This window comes from Mesocricetus auratus, unplaced genomic scaffold (assembly GCF_017639785.1).
Source record: "Mesocricetus auratus isolate SY011 unplaced genomic scaffold, BCM_Maur_2.0 Super-Scaffold_100676, whole genome shotgun sequence".
In the NCBI taxonomy this organism is placed as follows: Eukaryota; Metazoa; Chordata; class Mammalia; order Rodentia; family Cricetidae; genus Mesocricetus; species Mesocricetus auratus.
This window is the reverse complement of record NW_024429266.1, coordinates 31519654-31541134: the sequence shown is the minus strand read 5'-3', so window position 1 is coordinate 31541134 and position 21481 is coordinate 31519654. Positions and strand designations below refer to the sequence as shown.

Here is a 21481-nt window from a genome sequence, read left to right as displayed (position 1 = left end):
TCATCAAGACCCATCTGTGTCTGAGGAAAAAATTAAAACTTGACTTTCCTTAAATTTGTCATGACAGCCAGCATACCTCTACACTATGCTGCTCATTACCTGTGTGGGCTTTGGTGTTGGTTTTCTTGCTCTCCCGGGCTCCTTTCTGGGCCCACACTTCAACCTTGTATTCCATGCCTGGCCTCAGGCCTGTCAGGACCGTGCTCCTCTGTTCCTTCCCAATCAGGAATTCTTTGGATTCTCCATTAGCAGAAGTGTAGCGCACCACATACCTGTCAATGTCAGCCTGCACTGGGTCCCAGGAGACACTGAGAGTGGTCTCTGTCACCTGGTCAGTCACCAGGTTTTTGGGACTATCAATATCTGAAAAGAAAAGTACTAAGTCACTATGTAATAGAATAGACACCAAAATTGGGGTCATTTTGTTTAGGCTGAGTTTCCTGTTCTTATATCCCTTCTCATATGTGTATTTTCACTTTTCACAGATAGAGACAATTGGACGCCTGGGTCCTCCAAGAAGAAGAACAGGACTGTTATGGAATATTTGTTCACACTGTGAAGACATGTCTCTGCCTAAGATGCCTTATGATTGGTTTAATACAGAGCTAAATGGCCAATAGCTATGCAGAAGAGATAGACAGGACTTCCAGCAAAAGGGAAGAGGAGGAGGAATCTAGGCACTCAATTTCTCCAAGCAAGTTAGCTGTGCCATACTAAGAAGAGGTAACCAAGTCATGTGGTATGACATAGATTTTTTTTAAAAATCAGTTAATTAAGTTATAAGAACTAGTTAGGGAACTGAACTGAACTCCTGGAACCCAGTGACAGAAAGGGAGGAGTGATGAGCAAAGGGGTCAAGAATGGGCTGGTAAAATGCACAGAAATAGCTAACCTGAAGAAGGAGGAGATCTTGGACCCCAGACTGATAGCTGAGAGGCCAGCATGGGACTGATCCAGACCCCCTGAATGTGGGTGTCAGTGAGGAGGCCTAGGCAATCTATGGGGCCTCAGGTAGTAAATCAGTATTTCTCCCTGGCATACAAATGGACTTTGGGTGCTCATCCCACAATGAGGGATGCTCTCTCAGCTTGGACTCTTGGGGGAAGGCCTAGGCCCTGCCCTGAATGTAATGACAGACTCTGGAGATTCCCCATGGAGAGCCTTACCCTCCCTGGGGAACCGAGTGGGGATTGGGTGGAGGGCTGAAAGGCCTGGTAGGGGGATTGACATGTGAAGCAAGCTTGTTTCTAATTTAAATATTAAAAAAAAAGAACTAGTTGAGGAAAAGCCTAAGCTAAGGCCAAACTTTCATAATTAACAGTAAGTCTCGGGTCATTATTTTCATGCTGGAGGTCCAAAGATAGTCCAACAAAGCTTGCCACAGGGGACGATGGGATGGCCACCATATCCAGAGTTAGAGGGGCTATGTTTTAATCCCAACCCCAGAGGAGCAGGTGAAGGGCAGAAGACACACTAAGTTATAGTCAGTACACAAAGAATCTCATCCCATTTCTGCCAATGACCAGCTATGAACTTGGACAGCTCAGCTGCTCTGAGTGTGCCTCAGTTTCCTTTTCCATAAATGTGAACCTTAAACTAGTTTATAAGGTGGGTCAATATTCCATAAATACTTCGTGCATCAAATCCCACCTTCATCAACTATCAATATGTCTTATAGAAATCAAAATTTTCACTGCACTTGAGGGGTTTTTCTTAGTATAAAACAGGAGGTACTATCAACTCAACAAATTCATCTGAGGAGAGGTAGAAAGCCCTTATTTATTCCTAGTGGAAATATAAAGTTGTATAAACACTATAGAAATGTACTGTCATACATAGTATACTGAAAAATAAAGAACTAAATAAGAGAATGATCCAGAAATTCTACTCCTAGGCATATATGTCTTTGAAAGAAAAAAGCACACAAGTGATATGGCATCATTCTTCACAAGAATAGAAAAGGAAACAATTCACATATTCACGATAACAAATAAATAAGTAAAATGTTATAAACCATACAATAAAACATTCACTAACGAAATTAAGAATGGGTTCATACTACAATGTGGAAGATCCTAAAGAATACTTTTTAGTGAAAAAAAGTAAACCACCAAAGGCCACATGATATATGAATCCATGTATAACAAATATTCAGCCTATTCAGAGAAGTTTATTTGTATAGTGGATAGAAGTCAATGCAAAATCTCACAACACAGTACAGAGAGTAAATGCCTATGTAATGCTCATCCACAAATGTGACATCTATATCACCCACACCCTGGCTTTAGGGATGATTGAGGAAGAAGGAACAGAAAGACTGTAAGAGCCAGAAGTTGGAGAGGAACTAAACAAAACCAGTGTCTTCTGGACATCACAGGACCACTATAATCATGAACTTGGCAGTTGTGAGTACCTACATAAGATATATACAACGTGAAGCCAGTCAACATTCCAGCATGAATGGGTAGCAGACTCATGCGATTTGACTCCCCGTTGAGGAGTTATTGACAGTTTTAGGAAAGGGTCTTTAAGTATGTGGCCCTGGTAGGTCAACCATGGATGATCCTGTACCCATGAGTATATGGGCAGTATAAACTGGACTTGGTGGGTTATAAAAGAAGGGGGAAAAGACAACAACTCAAACTTGGGAGGAGGTGGGGAGTGGTGGTTGTATCTGAGATGAGTTAGGGGGAAAAGTGGGGAATGATCAAAATACATTGTGTGCATTATGAAATTCTCAAGAATTAACAAAAATACTTTTATTTAAAGAAATATGTCCAGAGCAGAGAAACCTATAGAGACAGACAGCACTTGTCATTTAAGAGAAAGAAAATAGGAAGTTGCTGGTGATGGATATGAGGCTCTTATTGTTGATGATGTCACTAAAATAGTGGTAGTAGTTGTACAATTCTGTCAATATGTCAAAAACATGCTAAATCCCCTGAAATGGACTCCTCAATTTAGTGTGAAAAACAGATCTTGAGAAGGCAGATCTTGTTAAGGAGGAAACACAGATGGAAAAGCCTTAGGATTATCAACTGTTCTTGTATATATTTAGTTACAGGATCTTCAGAGAAGAAAAAACAGTACTCAAGAGCGTTTATTTTCTAAGAAAACGGTGTCTTCCCCTGTCCCAAAGTGAGCATAGAAAAAGCCATTCATTTCAATAAAGTATTTAACTCACAGATCCTATCAATACTTTTTTCTTTTCAAGAAAGAAACTGACACAAAGGCAATACACATTTTGATAAACAGTGGGCAAATGTGCCAATCACCATTAACTTTTAGGAGACAAGAGGAGAATACGAGGTCCATATTTTGAACTAATGTTTTAAATAGCATGAAGGAATGGTGTGGGTGGTATGACAAAACCTTGCCACTCTGGTCTTCTCCAGTCATTGGTTTCTTCCAAGACTGCAGAAGAAATAGCAAGTGCCCCACCACCACCACCACCCTGCCAGAACACTTACCATGAAATAAGTTACATCCTGAAACTATGATATTCATACCTGTGGGGGCCTTGGTGTTGGCCTTCCTGCTGTCCTGGGCCCCTTTCTGGGCCCACACATCAACCTTGTACTCCATACCCGGCCTCAGGCCCGTCAGGACTGTGCTGCTCTTCTCCTTAGACACAGGAACCTCCCTAGTCTCTCCATCAGCAGAGGTGTAGCGCACCATGTACCTATCGATGTCAGCCTCCACTGGGTCCCAGGAGACCCTGAGAGTGGTTTCTGTCACCTGGTCAGTCACCAGGTTTTTGGGGCCATCAATATCTAAAAGGAGAAGAGCTGGTCAATAAATACTAGTAACAAAGGATGAGAGTGTTTGACCTGGGCTGGGAGTGCGTCCAGATCTTAATCTTATGTGCATTTTCAGTGCTTCATGGACAGAGACCTTGTCTCCACAGCTGAACCCAGAGCCTAAGGAGACAGCACCGGACAGTAGAATGAGCACTGCATCTGAAGGGCAGAGCTGAGGGGTGGGAAGCTCCTTGGGTTCCAGTCAGCAGACTGAGAACCTCACCCCAGCTCTGCCATCAGTCTGGGCAACTGGTACGTGACTACTTTCTTCATTTGTAAATGTTAGCCTATGTTAATAAATTATAAGAGACCTCAATACTGCCTGAGTATTCCTGAAATCAAACCCACGAGATGTCAGGTACCACTCATTTCATAGAAATGGGGACTCTCAAATGTAAAATGGAGACATTATTCCTGCTCTGTCAACTCAGCAAACACTCTGAGGACAAAATAATCCTCATCTGTTGCTGGTGGACGTGTAGCATCCTATCACAAGTGTTTCCTAATACATTAAAGTTAGAATTACCAAATGATCCTGTAATTCCACTCTTAGGAATTACTAAGAAAAGTGATTGCATATGTATGCAAAAACTTGTGCACAGAAAGATGAGAATATAGTGAAACACTGACCTAGCAAGTACCAGATCCTACATTTGATCCTCAGCATCATACATACAAAATATTTATATTACAAATGTCCTAACATTCTCCATAATAGACTTTGAAAACTTAAAATAATCCAAATGTCAAACAACTAATAAACTGAAAAGCAAATGTGCTGACACGTACTATGAAATACTAATTTGCATATTGATATATGTTACAATACAAATAAAGCTGGAAAGTGAAAGGCATCTCACCAGAGGTCTTACAGATTATTGACACATAGATAAATCGACATATGCACACTGTCCAGAACAGAGAACTCCATAGAGACAGAGAGCAGTTGTTAGCAGAGTTGAAGGTAGCAAGGTCAGAAAGTGACTGGCAATGGATGTGAACTTGGGCTCAGTTCTTTTTGGTAATAAGAATGTACTACAGACTACTATGACAGTTATAGAAGTATGAACACACTAAATTGACTGAATTGTGCACTGTGCATTTTTAAAGGGTGGATCTTAATATGTAAACATCTCTTAATGTGGCTGTTCTTACCAAATGTGTAATCAGGGATGAAAATATCTTACTCCCAAACATCATGTGAACTATCCATGGTACAACCCTCAGAATGGAGCACAGAACTCAGAAAAGGATTTACCGCAAAGAAAGTAACATCCTTGCCTTACCCCAAAGTGATCACAGAGAAAGCCATTTTCCTGGAGTACTCACCTCAAGACCCTGACATATACAGCTCCTTTCTATCTCTTCACTAAGAGGAATAGTTGGAGACTGAGCACAAAGGGGATACACAGTTGGAAGAGAAGTCACCACCACCACTGGTCCTTTTACTTTCATGCAGGAGATCAAACCCAGGGTCTTGTTCATGCTATGTAGGACTATATCATTGAGCTATATTGTCAGCTCACCACCAATCTCTATGAGGCTAAAATATAAGTCTGCACATGAGTTTCTCACTAAAAGATAATATGTGCCTATGAACACCTGATTTTTGACAAAGAAGCCTAAACTTATACAATGGAAAAAAGAAAGCATCTTTAACAAATGGTGCTGGCATAACTGGATGTCAGCATGTAGAAGATGCAAATAGATCCATATCTATCGCCCTGCACAAAACTCAAGTCCAAATGGATCAAAGACCTCAACATAAATCCAGTTACACTGAACCTGATAAAATAAGTAATAAAAAATGATGATAATAAAAAGAAGTAACATTTATTGAGCATTTTTAATTAAATACTTTTTATTATTTCAAAAAAGAAAGGGATAATGTGTCAGAGACACCCAGAAATGCTACACACTCTATGACCATGTTCTGCCATCTTGATTCTCTCCAAATCAATGATTTGGGCCAATAGCAGTGAAATAAGCCCATTCGCCTAGGATGACAACAGTTACATTCTAAAGGAATGATGTCCATTACCTGTGGGGGCTTTGGTGCTGGTCTTCCTGCTCTCCCGTGTGCCCTTCTGGGCCCACACATCGACGTGATACTCCACACCTGGCCTCATGCCCGTCAGGATGGTGCTCCTCTCTTCCTTCCCCACAAGGACTTCCCTGGTCTCTCCATCAGCAGAAGTGTAGCGTACCACATACCTGTCAATGTCAGCCTCTACTGGGTCCCAGGACACAGTGGCAGTGTTCTCTGTCACCTGCTCAGTCACCAGGTTTTTAGGGCTGTCAATATCTAAAAGGAAAATCTTGATCAATAGCCACTAGTAAACTGAATGTGATATCTCAAGTCTGTAGTCCCAGCACCACTAAGCCTGGATTCTTAATTTTCCCATCTCCTCTACTGGTGTTCAGTTGATTCCTGGACAGAGATATTGTCTCCACAATTAGAAACTTGGATCCTCAAGGAAGTAGCCCAGGACAGTGAAAGCAGTAACATACTCAGAATTAGAGAGCTTGGGTCCCAGGCCAGTGGCCTCAGAGACCCCAGCCACTAACTAGACCTCAGTCTCCTCACCTGTAAAAGTGGATGTTAGATACATACAGGATAAGATGCTGCAATATTCCATGAGTATTTTATGAACCAAGCCTTATGAATCATCCACTAACTGTGTGAATTGCAGAAACAATGTACTCCACTGGACTAAGGACTCTCAACTGTGAATGGAAACATGGATTCCTACTCTACCTACACAACAAATTCTTGGGACCAAATAAATGAAGAAAATTACTTAGTTTTGTTTGTGGGTACGTAAAAGGGCACAATCACTTTGGAGATCAGTTTAGCAGGAACTCAAAAATTAAATAGATAGAATTAATAATTCAGTTCTAATACATCTACCTAAAAGAAATTAATGTCTAGTATCATTATTCATGATAGTCAAAACATAGAAACAAACTAAATATCCACCAAGACAAACTGGCAAATAAATGTGTGTATCCATAAAAAGAAATATTATTTTTAATAAAAATAAGTGCCAATACATGCTTATAATATAGATGAACCTGAAAACTATGTTTTATGAAAGAAGTAGCACACACAATGCCACATACTATGTTAATCCATGTGTTAGGACTGTCCAGAACAGAGAAATCTAGAATAGATAGTTAGCAGTTGCTACCTATTGGGAGGGAATGAGGATGGGCAATAGCTGGAAATGTATCTCAGATTCCTTATTGTGATAAAAAATCTCCTAAATGTACAGTCTAGAAGTTGGACAATTGTGTGACTATGTAATGCTAAGTGCTGAGTTGCATACTGGAAAGACTGAATGTTTTATGTAAACATATGTTAATCAGGTTATTCTTTACAAATGAAAGAATGGGAAAGCCTTAAAACTATCCACTGTTGTTATGTATGACTGTAACTCTAGGACTGTCAAAATGGAACACACAGTACTCAAAAATCTACTAACAGAACCATAAATCCTTCTGTTCCAACAAAATCTCAGCAAAAGCTATTTCCCTAAAGCACTTAGCTCCTAGATCCTAAAGCATATGCTTTCTTTATGTCATTTCATCTTCAAGGTGAAATAATTCAATGATTGACAGTGAGGGAAATAAACAATTAGAAAAACCGTGTATAGATATGAGTAATCATAATCTTCATAAGACCCAAGTGTGAGGTCCATACTTCTGGACTAAGTGTAAAGGTATGGAGGGATGGCATGGGTGGTATGACAAAAGCCTGCCACACTGGTCTTCTCCAGTCATTGGTTTCTTCCAATGCCACAGAAGAAATAGCAGGTCTCCCCACCCCCACCCCCACCCCACAACGCTTACCATGAAATAAGTTACATCCTGAAACTATGATATTCATACCTGTGGGGGCCTTAGTGTTGGCCTTCCTGCTGTCCTGGGTCCCTTTCTGGGCCCACACATCAACCTTGTACTCCATACCCGGCCTCAGGCCCGTCAGGACTGTGCTGCTCTTCTCCTTAGACACAGGAACCTCCCTAGTCTCTCCATCAGCAGAGGTGTAGCGCACCATGTACCTATCGATGTCAGCCTCCACTGGGTCCCAGGAGACCCTGAGAGTGGTTTCTGTCACCTGGTCAGTCACCAGGTTTTTGGGGCCATCAATATCTAAAAGGAGAAGAGCTGGTCAATAAATACTAGTAACAAAGGATGAGAGTGTTTGACCTGGGCTGGGAGTGCGTCCAGATCTTAATCTTATGTGCATTTTCAGTGCTTCATGGACAGAGACCTTGTCTCCACAGCTGAACCCAGAGCCTAAGGAGACAGCACAGACAGTAGAATGAGCACTGCATCTGAAGGGCAGAGCTGAGGGGTGGGAAGCTCCTTGGGTTCCAGTCAGCAGACTGAGAACCTCACCCCAGCTCTGCCATCAGCCAGCTGTTGGTAGCCAGCCTTGGGCAACTCAGCTATCTGTCTCTAAGCTCTCCTTCCTGGCCTCTTAAAGTATATACAGACTGCTTTGTAGACTTCAGGTTCTTTCAGGAACTAATCTGCAACATGTGCATCTGCTGTCATCAATTATTAACTTTGTTTTATTACTTGGACAAGTTGCTTCACTGTATTCTACATTTGTAAAATGGAATTTTTGGTGTGTGTGTGGGTGGTTAGTTCTGTCAACTAAACTAAAAACAATATTTACAGTTCTGTGACCTCAGTATATTCATTCAAAGATTCATCATGTGATAGAGGACATTCCAGCCCTTGTCCCTCAACTTCTTCCACAGAAGAAACAAAAACAGGAGATGGGATGTATTAATTTATATTTTGTAGATTTTTACATCATAGTGTTACATCATATGAGTTAGTAACAGGTTATGACTGTTCTTAGCACTGAGTAGATGCCCAAGACCTTCAACTATCATTACTAATGATTAAATCAATTCATTGACACTTTATAAATCCTAGAGATTATCTTCCTCCATACTACATAACAGAAGTAATAGAAAATATATTTTATCAGTAAACTAGTAATATTTCCTTCTAAATAGTTCATAGTAAAAAAACATTTTCCTAAGGGCATTTGCACAAAGATTCTACTTCATATGTAGCTTTAGGCTACACCCACAAGAAAATTGACATCTAAATTCCTACTTCCCACAAGTAAGGCGGGATCAACAGTTTTAGGATCCTTGGATGATCAACCATGTCCAGACTATTAAGGAAGTTGGAGACTTAGAGAGTGGAATTATTTGAAAAGGCTGTGTGTACCTTGGGTGAGGTCTGATCTTAAATATTTCACCAGGATTCCTGGCAGAGCTTAATGTGTTTCCTATGGAGCAAAAGATCTCAGCAGGGGTGATTAGCAATGCCTAAGGCATTCTGGTAGCCACAATTCAGTACAGGACACAGGAGTGTGCTCTCTCTCTCTCTCTCTCTCTCTCTCTCTCTCTCTCTCTCTCTCTCTCACACACACACACACACACACACACACACACACACACACACACACACAAAGTCCCTGAAACAAAGGTGTGTCCTGCTCAAAGGTCAACAGTGATGAGATTGAGAAGACTTCCTAAAGCATGGGAAGCAGTAAGTTGGGATATATGACATTTAACTAAAATACCTCATCCATGAGAAAATGGCTGGCTACTCTCACACAGAACAAGAGGGGCTTCTGCATTTCACATAGACTGTATGTTATTTGAATGGACATAGGATGTAGGCATGGTTCCCATGGACTAGATGTCTATTGAGCAAAGTGGAGTATGCCTAGGGTTGTGTCAAGAGCTGTTCTGGAGGACCACCTACATGTGTGAGAGGATTCCATCAGAGCAGTTTTAGGATCCTCAGCTGACCAACCTTGGTCAATCAACCATTAGTGGAAGTAAGCTGCAGGGTTGGGAGGGAGGAGAGGTAACAGATTAGGATGAAAAAAAAAAACTGTACTTAGCCAGCTGAGAGAACAGGACTTAAGTACAAAGAGGAAAACAGCAGAGAAACTGTGCAATGCCCCTTTCCATGTCAGGCAGTTAGCAGGCAAACAGCTAAACGCAAATGAAGGATGGAATCTTACATGGAAATGGACATTTTCATTACTAAAAAAAATCAACACTGGGGGGGACTAGACACTGGATTATTTTTAAATAACAAAACACTGCAATTATTTCTGCCTAAAACATTCATCCAAAGGGCAGAAACAACAACAAACTTCATTGGAAGGGTTTAAACAAGTGAGGAATTTTTAAGAAGAGAACGTTGTTTGTGGCTCTCTCAACATGACAGTTGCTTGTACTTTCTTTATATTTGCTTCATGCAGAAGTGAAACATTTAGCCTTAACAACACATAAGGTACACAGGCAGAAGAAGGGGGGGGGCTGTGAGCAGAGAGCATCTGTCTTTAAAGACCACAGTTAGGAGAACATAATATGAGACACGCATTCTGAGAGAAGGGGGGTATACAGTTTGCTAGAGAACAGTATCACCTCTAATCAACAAAATCAGGTTAGAGAAAGAAAAACCAACCTAGACATGTCATAAGCTTAGCAATGCCATAGAGGTAATGTATGCTCCATCACCTGTTGGGGCCTTGGTGTTGGCCTTCCTGCTCTCCTGGGTCCCCTTCTGAGCCCATACATGGACCTTGTACTCCATGCCTGGCCTCAGGCCCGTCAGGACAGTACTGCTCTTCTCCTTAGACACTGGCACTTCCCTGGTCTCGCCATCAGCAGAGGTGTAGCTCACTATGTACCTGTCAATGTTGGCCTGAACAGGGTCCCAGGAGACACTGAGAGTGTTCTCTGTTACCTGGTCAGTCACCAAGTTTTTGGGACTGTCAATGTCTGAAAGGAAAAATGTTTGAAAGTTTAAGTCATAGCAATAGAAGGCACACCCCCATTCTCCTGCTTTTTGTCTCCCAGAACATTCAGCAGGTGATGGGTTACCATACCCAAGTCTCTGCTGTGAGTCAAGAGGGAGTGTGCAGTTTCTGAGTCTCAACTTCAAAGTCAGGCTTGCTATACACTTAGCATCTTTCCTTGGCTTTCAGCTCCCCAAAAATGTAGAAGGAACAATATCTTCATGGTAACATATGGCAGATCAAGACAGCCAATTAAACACCTGCCACACTGTCAGGGTACCTAATTTATCATTTTATCAAGAGCTGCTTCACCAGTGAGAACTCTGAAAGAATTGTCACAAATATTTCCATAACCAGACCCTTTACACATATTCACCGAGTCAGCTAAAAGCAGCGCTGCTATACAGTTGTACTTCTCCCACTGAGACCTGAGGCTTGCTGACTGGACTTGGCTGGCTGGCCTGTAAGCCCCAGGGATCTTCCTGCCTGCCTCCCCAGTGCTGGAATTACAAGTGCATGCTACCACAACCAGCCTTTCACACAGGGTGCTCAGGATCAGAGTAGGATTGTGAAGCAAGCACTCTACTGGTGAGCTCTCTCCACCCCCATTCCACTCCAGCCCACCCCCAGTGTCACACATCTAAACATTCCAGTTGTAGTCTCTCATCTCAGACCCCAACCACGCCCAAATCCATGAGTTCCCATTTGTTCCAATGGCCCATCTCTCTCTGCTCACCTGTGGGAGCCTTGGTGTTGGCCTTCTTGCTCTCTCGATCGCCCTTCTCAGCCCACACGTAAACTTTGTACTCCACACCTGGACTCAGGCCAGTCAGGACTGTGCTCCTCTCATCCTTCCTCACTGGAACCTGCTTTGTCTCACCATCCACGGAAGTGTAGCTCACCATGTACCTGTCGATGTCAGCCTCCACTGGGTCCCATGAGACAGAGAGAGTGTTCTCCGTCACTCGATCAGTCACCAGGTTTTCTGGGCTGTCAATTTCTTTAAGGAAGATACAAAATAAGAGGGTAAGCTTTATTACTCTAGTTTCTAAAAGGTCAAAGGCATAGCCAAAATAATGATGTCAATTAATTCAAGTCAGTAATTGAGAGAACTTAAGGCTTTGAATGGACAAGTGGTCAAAACAAACCATTAGCATAAATGGAAGGGTCTTCAGACCAATACATATAAATCAATGCCATAAACTTTTTTGCACAAAGTTGCTTTGCAGCTTTAAAGAAACGGCTTTTACATACAGAGTTTTCTTTTCCCTAAGCCCTTGTACCTAAAAGCAAGTATATTTCAATAATCTTCCCTACCTGATGTGATATGTTCTCTGGGAAGAAAACTGTTCTAGAAATAGAAGTTGTCAGTGTTTTCTACATAAAACATTGTGTCTGTGGCCAGGGATTGTGGTGGGCTTTAAACCAACGGCACTGAGGTGTGGACCAGTGAAAAAGATCCTAGCAGAATCTGCCTGAGTGTCTATGTGACAAGACTGGGTTAAAGCCTGGGCTCTGGTTTTCTTGGTTCCTCACTTAGGAGAAACTGTTTAAGTTTCTGTCTCGTCACCTCTACAGAGAAGGAAGGAGCTATCCTTCCTCAAGATAAACTTCAGTGTGGTAAGTGCTTATATGGCTTGCTATTAATAATGGCATTTCAGGTATGGGCTATTACTTCCTCCTCAAAATGTAAGGCCTTAGAGTCAAAACTCCAAATGGTACATGCAATGCCTTTATTACCCTGCTCTAAAAGTCAGCTCCTCAGCAAGTGTTACCAGAAAGAGCATTTCAGTCTGTACATTGCAGCTTGCCAGGCCTGGCAGTCACCTCAGTAAAACATGTAGTCCTGTGAGACAATTGGCCTTACAAAGCACGGAGATGGGACTATACCGCTGACATCTGTCCTGGAAGGATAAAGGCTCTAACTCCTAGGACACTGAGCTGGCTTCAATTCCCCAGTCTCATCCTTGGCTATTGTACCACCTAACAGACGTCCACCATGAAGGACACTGGAGATTACCTAACTGTCTAACCCCATACTTGAGACCTCTACACACGTTGCTCCCCTGTCAGCTCCCACCCATCCTTCCAAGCTATCTTCAGGGGTCATCTCCTCAAGCCCTCTCCTCCCCAAATTAGTTTTGGTCAGTGTTTTATCACAGCAATAGAAAGCAAATTAGGACTCCTGCAGTGTGCTGGTTGCTTTATATGAATTAACTCATCGTGTTGGATAGCTTTCTTTCGTTTTTTTTTTCCTCTAACTTTTTTTAAATTTAAATTAGAAACAAGCTTGCTTCACATGTCAATCCCAGCTCCCTCTCTCTCCCCTTCTCCCATGCCCTCCCAACAACCCACCCAGTTCCCCACCCAATCCCCACTCCGTACCCAGGAAGGGTGAGGCCCTCCATGGGTGATATTCATAGTCTGTCATTTTGTTCAGGGCAGGGCCTAGGCCCTGCCCCAAGAGTCCAGGCTGAGAGAGCACCCATAATTGTGGGATGAGCACCCAAAGTCCATTTTATGCCAGGGATAAATACTGATCTACTACCCAAGGGCCCATAGATTGGCTAGGCCTCCTCACTGACACCTGTGTTCGGGGGACTGTATCAGTCCCATGCTGGCCTCCCAGCCATCAGTCTGGGGTCCAAGAGCTTCCCCTTGTTCAGGTCAGCTGTTTCTGTGGGTTAAACAAGACCAGTCTTGACCCCTTTGCTCATCAGTCCTCCCTCTCTGTCACTGGGTTCCAGGAGTTCAGTTCAGTGTTTAGCTGTGGGTGTCTGCCTCTGCCATCAGTCATTGGTTGAGGGTTCTAGAAGGGCATATAAGGAAGTAGTCAATCTCATTATCAGGGAGGGGCATTTAAGGTAGTCTTTCTACTATTGCTTAGTTTGCCAGTTGGTGTCATCCTTGTAGATCTCAGTGATACATAGTTTTATGTCAGCTTGACACAGGCTAAAGTCATCTGAAAAGGGGAACCTCAATTATGCAAATGTTTCCATAAGACTAGGCTGTAGGCAAGCTAGTAGGACATTTTCTTAATCAGTGATTGACGGAGGAAGAGCCAACCCATTATGGGTTGGTGGTCCTGGATTCTATAAGAAAGCAGGTTGAGCAAGCCAGTAAGCAGCAGTTCTCTGTGACCTCTGCATCAGCTCCTGCCTCAAAGTTCCTGCCCTGATTGAGTTCCTATCCTGACTTTCTTTGATGATGAATTGTGATATGGAAGCATAAGCTGAATAAATCTCTTCCTCCCTAACTTACTTTTGGTCATGATGATTCACCACAGCAATAGTGAGATTAACAGACACTCAATGTAACCTCCTCACATCCCTATGACATAGACACTCCTGAGCCATTCTGTGAACTAGAAATTGACCCGCTGCCACTCAACTAGTAAATGGCATCACTGAGGTTAAAATCTGAACAGCTGAGGATCTGAAACCATATTCTTAATTATTATGCATACTTCTCTGAAGTTCTTTCTCTGTATTCAGTGATGGTCCAGACCCAGTCAGTGAATGCTTTTCCTCTGACTTCCTAGTAAGTGTTTTGGAAAAGCAGGTGGATACCAATTAGGCTGTTGTGAATTCATGGAATCACCAAGCGATTGTTTAAACACAAAGAATGGCCATGGTATGTTCCAGTATGTCTCAGAACACCTGAAGGCCTGAGCTGAGCAGAAGTGGATGCAATTTAGAGATCCTTGTATTTCTTAACATATAAGGGAGAATCAGCGTGGTTGGCAAATATTTATCCATGATGCAAACCATTCCCATGGGCTGAAAGTGATCTCCTACATCCCAAGTGCCTCTTCGCCACTGCAAGTCAAGCTAAGCATTCACATTCATAGTTGGCCCAATGTTTCTAGTTTTTATTAAAAAGTAAAATGTGAGCCAAGCAGTCTAGGACATCACAAGAAAACCCACAGAATCAACTAACCTGGTTTATAGAAACTCACAGTCCAAACCAACAACCAGAGAGAGCCCTCCTGGGTCCAACCGAGACCTTCTACATATATTTGACAGTTGTGTAGCTTGGGACTCCTAACAATGGGAGCAGGGCCTGTCCCCAACACTTTGCCTGGCTCTTGAGATTCTATTCCTCATACTGGTTTGCCTTTCCCAGCCTTAATACAAGGGGAGGTGCTTGGTTCTGCTGCAACTTGATATGCTATACTTTGTTGATAACCATGGGAGGCCTGCCCCTTTCTGAACAGAAACAGGAATGGATTAAGGAGGGTCTGGGGGGGATGGGAGGAGAGAACAAATAAACAAACAAACAAACAAATAAATAAATAAATAAATAAATAAATAAATAATACAACATTTTACCCTACTCCATGAGAGGGTATCCCAAAGAAGTATGACTATTTCTATTAAATAGTCTCATTTCTCAGTCTGAAGTTAAAAATGGAAAAAAATCATAAACATGGCATTGAAATTTGTTTAGGGACAAAATTCTCAGCATTGAGCAGGGGAAGTGAACACAAAGTCCCACCCCTGACCAAGAATCTATCTACAGTCCATACACGCTGGGAAAGAGAAATCCATTTTCTCTGATGGAGCATCATCACTGGGTATATCACTCATGCTCCAAGCAAGCACTATGCCCAGGAGTAGGCGGCCAACACAAAACAAACTTCATGATTTTCATGAGCTTTTGTTATCGTTTGGGGGTGTGTTTAGTTAGTTTTGATTTTTAGGGGTTTTATTTGTTTTATTATTTTTCTTGGGGTGTTTTTTGAGAGAGAGAGAGCATGTGTAAAATTGGATGAATAGGGAGGTCAGATGGGGGGATCTGGAAGAAATTAAGAGAGAGAAAAGAATATAACCAAAATATATTATATTTTAAAAGCCTTTAAAAATTGCTTTTGTAGATGCCCACTCATACAACAAGGATGTCTGTTCCACTATGTTCATAGCAGCATTTTTTGTAATAGCCAGAACTTGGAAGCAACCTAGATGTCCCTCAACCAAAGAGTGGATAGAGAAAATGTGGTACATTTACACAATGGAGTACTATTCAGCAGAAAAAAAAAACCAATGGAATCCTGAGATTTGCAGGCAAATGGATGACACTAGAAGAAACCATCCTGAGTGAGGTAACCCAGTCACAAAAAGAGAAACATGGCATGTACCCTCTCATATATGGATTTTAGACATAGATCTGGGGAGTGCCAGCCTACAATCCTATGGCCAGAGAGTCTGGGAAACAAAAACCTTATTTAGTGGCTGATCGAAGAAGAGGCAGACTCCCTTGGTTAAGTACTGAGCTGAACTCAAGAAAGCCAGTAACAGAGAGGGAGGACTGATGACCAAAGGGATTAAGACTGGGCTGGTTTAACCCCCAGAAACAGCTGACCAGACAAAGGTTAACTCTTGAATCCCAGGCATTAGCCTGGGAATCCAGCATGGGACTTATCAAGACCCCCTGAATCTGGGTGTCAGTGAGGAGACCTAGGTAATCTATTGAGCCTTGGGCAGTAGATCAGTACTCATCCCGAGTATACACACGGACTTTGGACTCCCATCCAACAATGTGAGGTGCACTCTCACCCTGAACTCTTGGGGAAGGGTCTAGTCCCTGCCCTGTATGAAATGACAGACTATGGACACCCCCATGGAGGGCCTCACCCTCCCTGGGGAAATGAGGGGATAATGGGGGGTTGGGGGGGAGGGCACGGGAGGAGGGGAGGGAAAGGGAGAGGGACCTGGAACTGACTTGTGAAGCATCCTTGTTTCTAATCTAAATTTAAACTGAAAAATAAAAAAAAAAATGCTTTTGTAAATATTCGCCAACCCACAAACAAAAGAGCTGATGTTAAGTGGTGACTGTCTTTGCCTTCAAAAGTAACCTCCCCCTTACCCTGAAGAAGCTTCTCCAACTCCCATTCTCCCAATACCTGTAAGGGCTTTGGTGTCCGCTTTCTTGCTGCCCTGGTTGCCCCTCTCAGCCCACACAAAGACTTTGTATGCCTCTCCTGGCTTCAGGCCCGTCAGAACAGTGCTGCGCTGGTCCTTGGGTACCGCCTTCTCCTTGGTCTCCCCATCAGGGGAGATGTAGCGTACCACATACTTGTCTATGTCAGCCCTCACTGGATCCCAGGAAACAGATGCCGTGTCTTCTGTCACCTGATTAGTGACCACATTGGTCGGTCCATCAATTTCTTCATAAAAATACATGAGAAAGAAAACTTAGAGAAACCACTCGACGGGTAAAATCCACTGTTAGTTTAGTGTCAAGGTCAGTGGTCTCCACAATGCAAGGTGGTCAATCCTTAAACTGTGACAGGTGGACACCGAACATTTGCTTTAACCTTAAACTGAGATTAGGTCCCTGGTAGATTAAAAAAAACTGTTCTAGGTTTAGATCACTGAATGCACTGAGTAAAATCCATTGGGTGCAGCTGAAAGCCACCTTAAGAAGTATTCAATGCTATCACTGACATGGTAGTTACTATGAAGTACCCCCACCTATACACAGAGCCCTGATTGTGGTTGTACATGCCTATAATCCCTGCACTTGGGAGCCTAAAGCAGAAGAATCATGAGTTCAGTGTGAACCTGGATTATATATGAAACTCAACACCAGACTGAACCACAGAGCAAAATCTTATCTCAAAAAATATAGAATAAGTTAGTGAATACTATAAAACTTTTAAGTGATTCTGATGCACATCAAAGAATGAGAGCTTCCATGTTAAGCCCTCATCATCCCCATCCCCATTCTATGCATGTATAATAATGTCCTGACCTAACATTTCTGCTTATTACTTTAACCTTCTAAGTTCCATTCATAATTTACTCTTTTGTTCAATATTCTCACCTTTCTGCCCAGCTTCCTGCCATTGGAGAATTTCATAAGTAAGTCATCTATACACATACATAAAGGCTACTGATAAAGATATTGAACAGAACAAAGCTACGGCATGATACCAGAATGTCCCCTGCATATGGATCTACATCTTTTTAGCTAAAAAGCCACAGAAAAACTTCTTAGTCTAAGGCAGCTAAACTCCTTTCCTTTCATCCAAATCTACTCTTAGAAAAGGAGTTTTCAGAGAGAAGTTATAACTTCGCACAGTCCCATTCTTCAACCTCAGCTGTAGCACACCTTTATCCAACATAAGGGCAGTGTTTTATTTGCATGAAAAGATGAAATGTGTTCCATTACCAGAGGCAGTTCATATTTCATTTAGTAAGTCAACTGCCACTTACTAAGCACACACCAGGGTCATTGCTTTTCATACATTAGTTATCAAATCTCATGGTAAAAACAGAAGGCATTTACTAGGTGCCTCACTGGTTTAGAAAAGTAATAAAGTCTTCCACTCTTAGAACAGTAAGTATTATGCTAGGCATAAATAGGTTATATAACTTGTCTAAGATCAACAGTAGTAAATATTAGTGGCTGTCACTCCACTAACAATCTTTGAATGCCTACATGCCACTGAGGATCCAGGGTGGCATGGGTTAAATTTGTCTAGTCCTCCTGCTCCAATACAACATACCAAATTGCTTGCCTTGTACCTCAGCTTTGAACCTTGTTGTTTTGAAACAATCTTTTCAGAGATAATAAAGTTAAAATGGGGTCATCTGGGTGGACCCAATCCAATATGACTGATATCAATCTATATGGAATAACCACTAATAACAAATTGTAGGTGAAATAAAATATGCTCTTAAAGGCTACTGTAAACTGAAATAATAGTAGTAGTAGATTAGAACCTGGGGAGAATACTAAAGACAGAAAATGGCCCTGGACTGTTGGAGTGTTAGATGGAGCTATCTCACTGGCAAGGAGCCCTGCAGAGGGAGAGAGGGAGAAATCTGGATGCAGAAACTTACAGAATCCCAGGCCCAACTTCAGGAGGCTCTAAGAGGTTGTTTGGAAGAAAGCATGCACACAACAGAGAGGATTTCCTTCCTGCCCCCTTCCCCTTTCTGTATCCAAAATGATTCTATGCTTTCCAGGAAGGGATGGTGACAGCCTACCCAGGCCATAGCTGTCTGGGACAATAGTGATGAGATGAGAGTAGACGGGTAAGGACATAGAGACCAGAATGTCCTGCTCCTGAAGTCCCTGGCCCTCACCCTCTCCAAAGTGACCCCACACACACACACATAAGACCCAGGATCCTAGAGTGTGTCTCATTTCTTCCTCTTGTCCCAGTCAATATTTAGCCCATGGCTTCTAGGACACCCTGCACAGTGGGTTGGTAGAATCAGAACAGTCTATGTGTCCTGAGAGGTCCAACATGACCAGCCCTGGGGCTTATTTTCCCTCAGCAACTTCAGGACACCGAAGAGATAAAGTAGCTGCCAAGAAAAACCCTAAACAAACCCTCTAGACTCATTTGCCTTCACTTAAGAATCACTGACTTTGTAGGTCACATAAGCAAGCTAAACACTGTAGTGTTCCACTAGCTTTGCTTTAGAAAACATCCAGTGTGCGATTATAATGGTAACAGTTGCCTACATTGCTTTTTGGAGACTTGAAGAACACTTTGCTAGGGACACCGACTCACTGCTTTTATCTATATGTGTCTGATGGGGGACTAACGTAGAATGGGAAGGCTTGCTACCTTTGTCTTCATGCTGTGTCTGTCCTCATTGCTGCTTTACCCTAGGGTCAGCTTCTACTCTGCACTGCATGTTGACATGCTGATGATTTGAGAAATGTTGTGTTCAAACTTATACTGCAGGATTATAACTTGACCTAGACCTTGCTAAGTCTCTCTTCCTCCTCCAAGGTTTAAAAAAATCTACCAGATGTCACATGGACACAACAGACCAAGAAGGAGGAACAAAGTTTCTGAAAGAGCTCTGCTTGGTCAAAAAGAGTAGCACTCCTCCTGTTCTTTAGGAGGTCTTTCTCCCACATCACTCTTACCATATGTCTATTACTCCTCAACTCCCTAGACTCCAGGGCGATTTGCCAGGAAAAGCTCCAATTTCTTCCTTCTTCAGTCACTAAATAAAGCATTTCTTTCTCTGTTTTTTTTCTTTGGGTTAGGTAACAACTGAGCCAAAGCATAAATAAATACATAAATACATAATAAATGGATAAATCTTTGTTATGAATATCAGGAAAGAAAAATCAGTCTAGTTCTATACCTAGAACAGCTTTATCTCTATAAGTTTAACCACAAAAGTCCAGCTAGAGGTAGAACCAGCCTAGAACTCAGTGATTTCTGCCTCCTTCCTCTCAACTCTTTAATATAAACTTGAAGGGGATCCTCACAAAGCTATGATCCCTAATGATTCACAGGATGCAACAAGGATAGCAATCAGATGCTGGCATCCAAGAATGAGAGGTAGACCTCATGGATGGACCCCACACATTCACAAAACACCACATTGCATGAAGCCAGCGCCACAAGACCAAAACTTCCCAGTCTGCCAAGAGGGGATGTGGGGATCATTAAACCATTTTTTCCACACAGCAGAATCTTCCAGTAGCTGCAGTGGTGGGCCAACTCCTAGACGAGTTACAGCTGTAGCCTCATTTACAAATCAGGATCTCCCTAGCCTGGCCACGGTGTCCTCCTCCAACTACAACTTCCCACTTGCTGGACATTAGGGGTCTTCATAGACCTCTGTCAGCCTTGTCTTTTTCATGATATTAGTTTGATAAAAGAATAGCTGAAGAAGAGGAGGGAAAAGATGGTAAAGGAAGTGAATCAGTTAGCAACTTTGGGTGAAATGAACCATGAGGTCTTTCCTCCTTCTTCAATGCTACATAGGAACCTTGACTTAATTCTGGTCACTGCCTAGGGCCACCACCTCTGCTATTTGTAAACTTTTACTAATCCAGAGCAACAGACACTGCTCTCTCACCCCCCCAAATATCATCCACTCTGCATAACCCTCAAGCTGTATAGGAAGACATGAAAACATAAGAGGAAGTGAGAAGGGAAAGGTTCCATCACCACATACCCACACTGTAAAGACTGCATAAAAACAACATCACTCTTCCTGAGAGATAAGTGAAACAGAGTGCTTAAAACAACTAACTAACCGTGTTTAAGAACAAAACATTAGTGGCCTTTGAGTTCAACGACATCCGGATTTTTATCTATAAACCTGTACTTTTCTGTGAAAAAAAAAAACCTCAAAAACATCGTGAACAGAGTTCACAGACAAACAGAAGTCTTGGTAAAGGGGTCTTGGCTGTTTTGTTGTTTTTGTTTTATGTAGGAATTGTAAGAATCTTTGACCTTTTTTGACCTACACTTTTCTTCTCAGCATTCCTGAGCCTGAAGGATATACTCATAAATCTCCTTATCATCTCATTGACAAATAAAACAATACTTGAGCTAAAAATAAGTATATCAGAATACTTTAATTCTCTCTTTTAATGTTAGGTTTTTAAAATTTAGATACAGATCTTGCCCTCTGACCAATCTGACTTCAAAATCCTTGAGAAACCTATGCCTATCCCTTGAGTATGTACCACCATCTCCTTAATAAACCCTAATTTTGCTTCATTACTTTGTCCTCAAATTCTTTTATGCATCATAATTCAAGGTCTTGACTGTGGCAGAACAGAGGTCCCTGGGAGAACTCAAGTGGCATAGCTGTCAAAGTGGAGTTACATCTCCTGCTGCCAATAATAATCCAATCTCTCTTACTTATTGTCAGTGCAGGCTCAGTGTTAAGCACACATGCTTTCCTTCCCAGAATTTTATAAATATATTCTTGGCTCTCCATCCCACTCACATATTTTCAATTGCTATTTAGCCTTGTTGCTAACAGTCAAAAGGAATTTGTCCAAGAACCTGGTCAGGGTTCTGTTTTGTTTTGTTTCTGTCAAGCAGCTGTAACAGCTCAAT

The 21481-nt window shown here is 42.2% G+C and overlaps 1 protein-coding gene across 2 annotated transcripts in view; it reads right to left on the bottom strand.

Moving 5' to 3' along the window:
• The window catches only part of Tnn (tenascin N), a 69547-nt gene that overhangs the window by 28742 nt on the left and 19324 nt on the right, over positions 1-21481 (bottom strand). For both annotated transcript variants that reach the window (XM_040738776.1, XM_040738778.1), the window contains 7 exons: positions 16550-16813; positions 11384-11647; positions 10367-10630; positions 7692-7955; positions 5842-6105; positions 3510-3773; positions 100-363 (listed from right to left, as the gene is read on the bottom strand). In XM_040738776.1, coding sequence (XP_040594710.1) covers positions 100-363; positions 3510-3773; positions 5842-6105; positions 7692-7955; positions 10367-10630; positions 11384-11647; positions 16550-16813 — 1848 coding nt within the window. The remainder of the gene's footprint in view (positions 1-99; positions 364-3509; positions 3774-5841; positions 6106-7691; positions 7956-10366; positions 10631-11383; positions 11648-16549; positions 16814-21481) is intronic.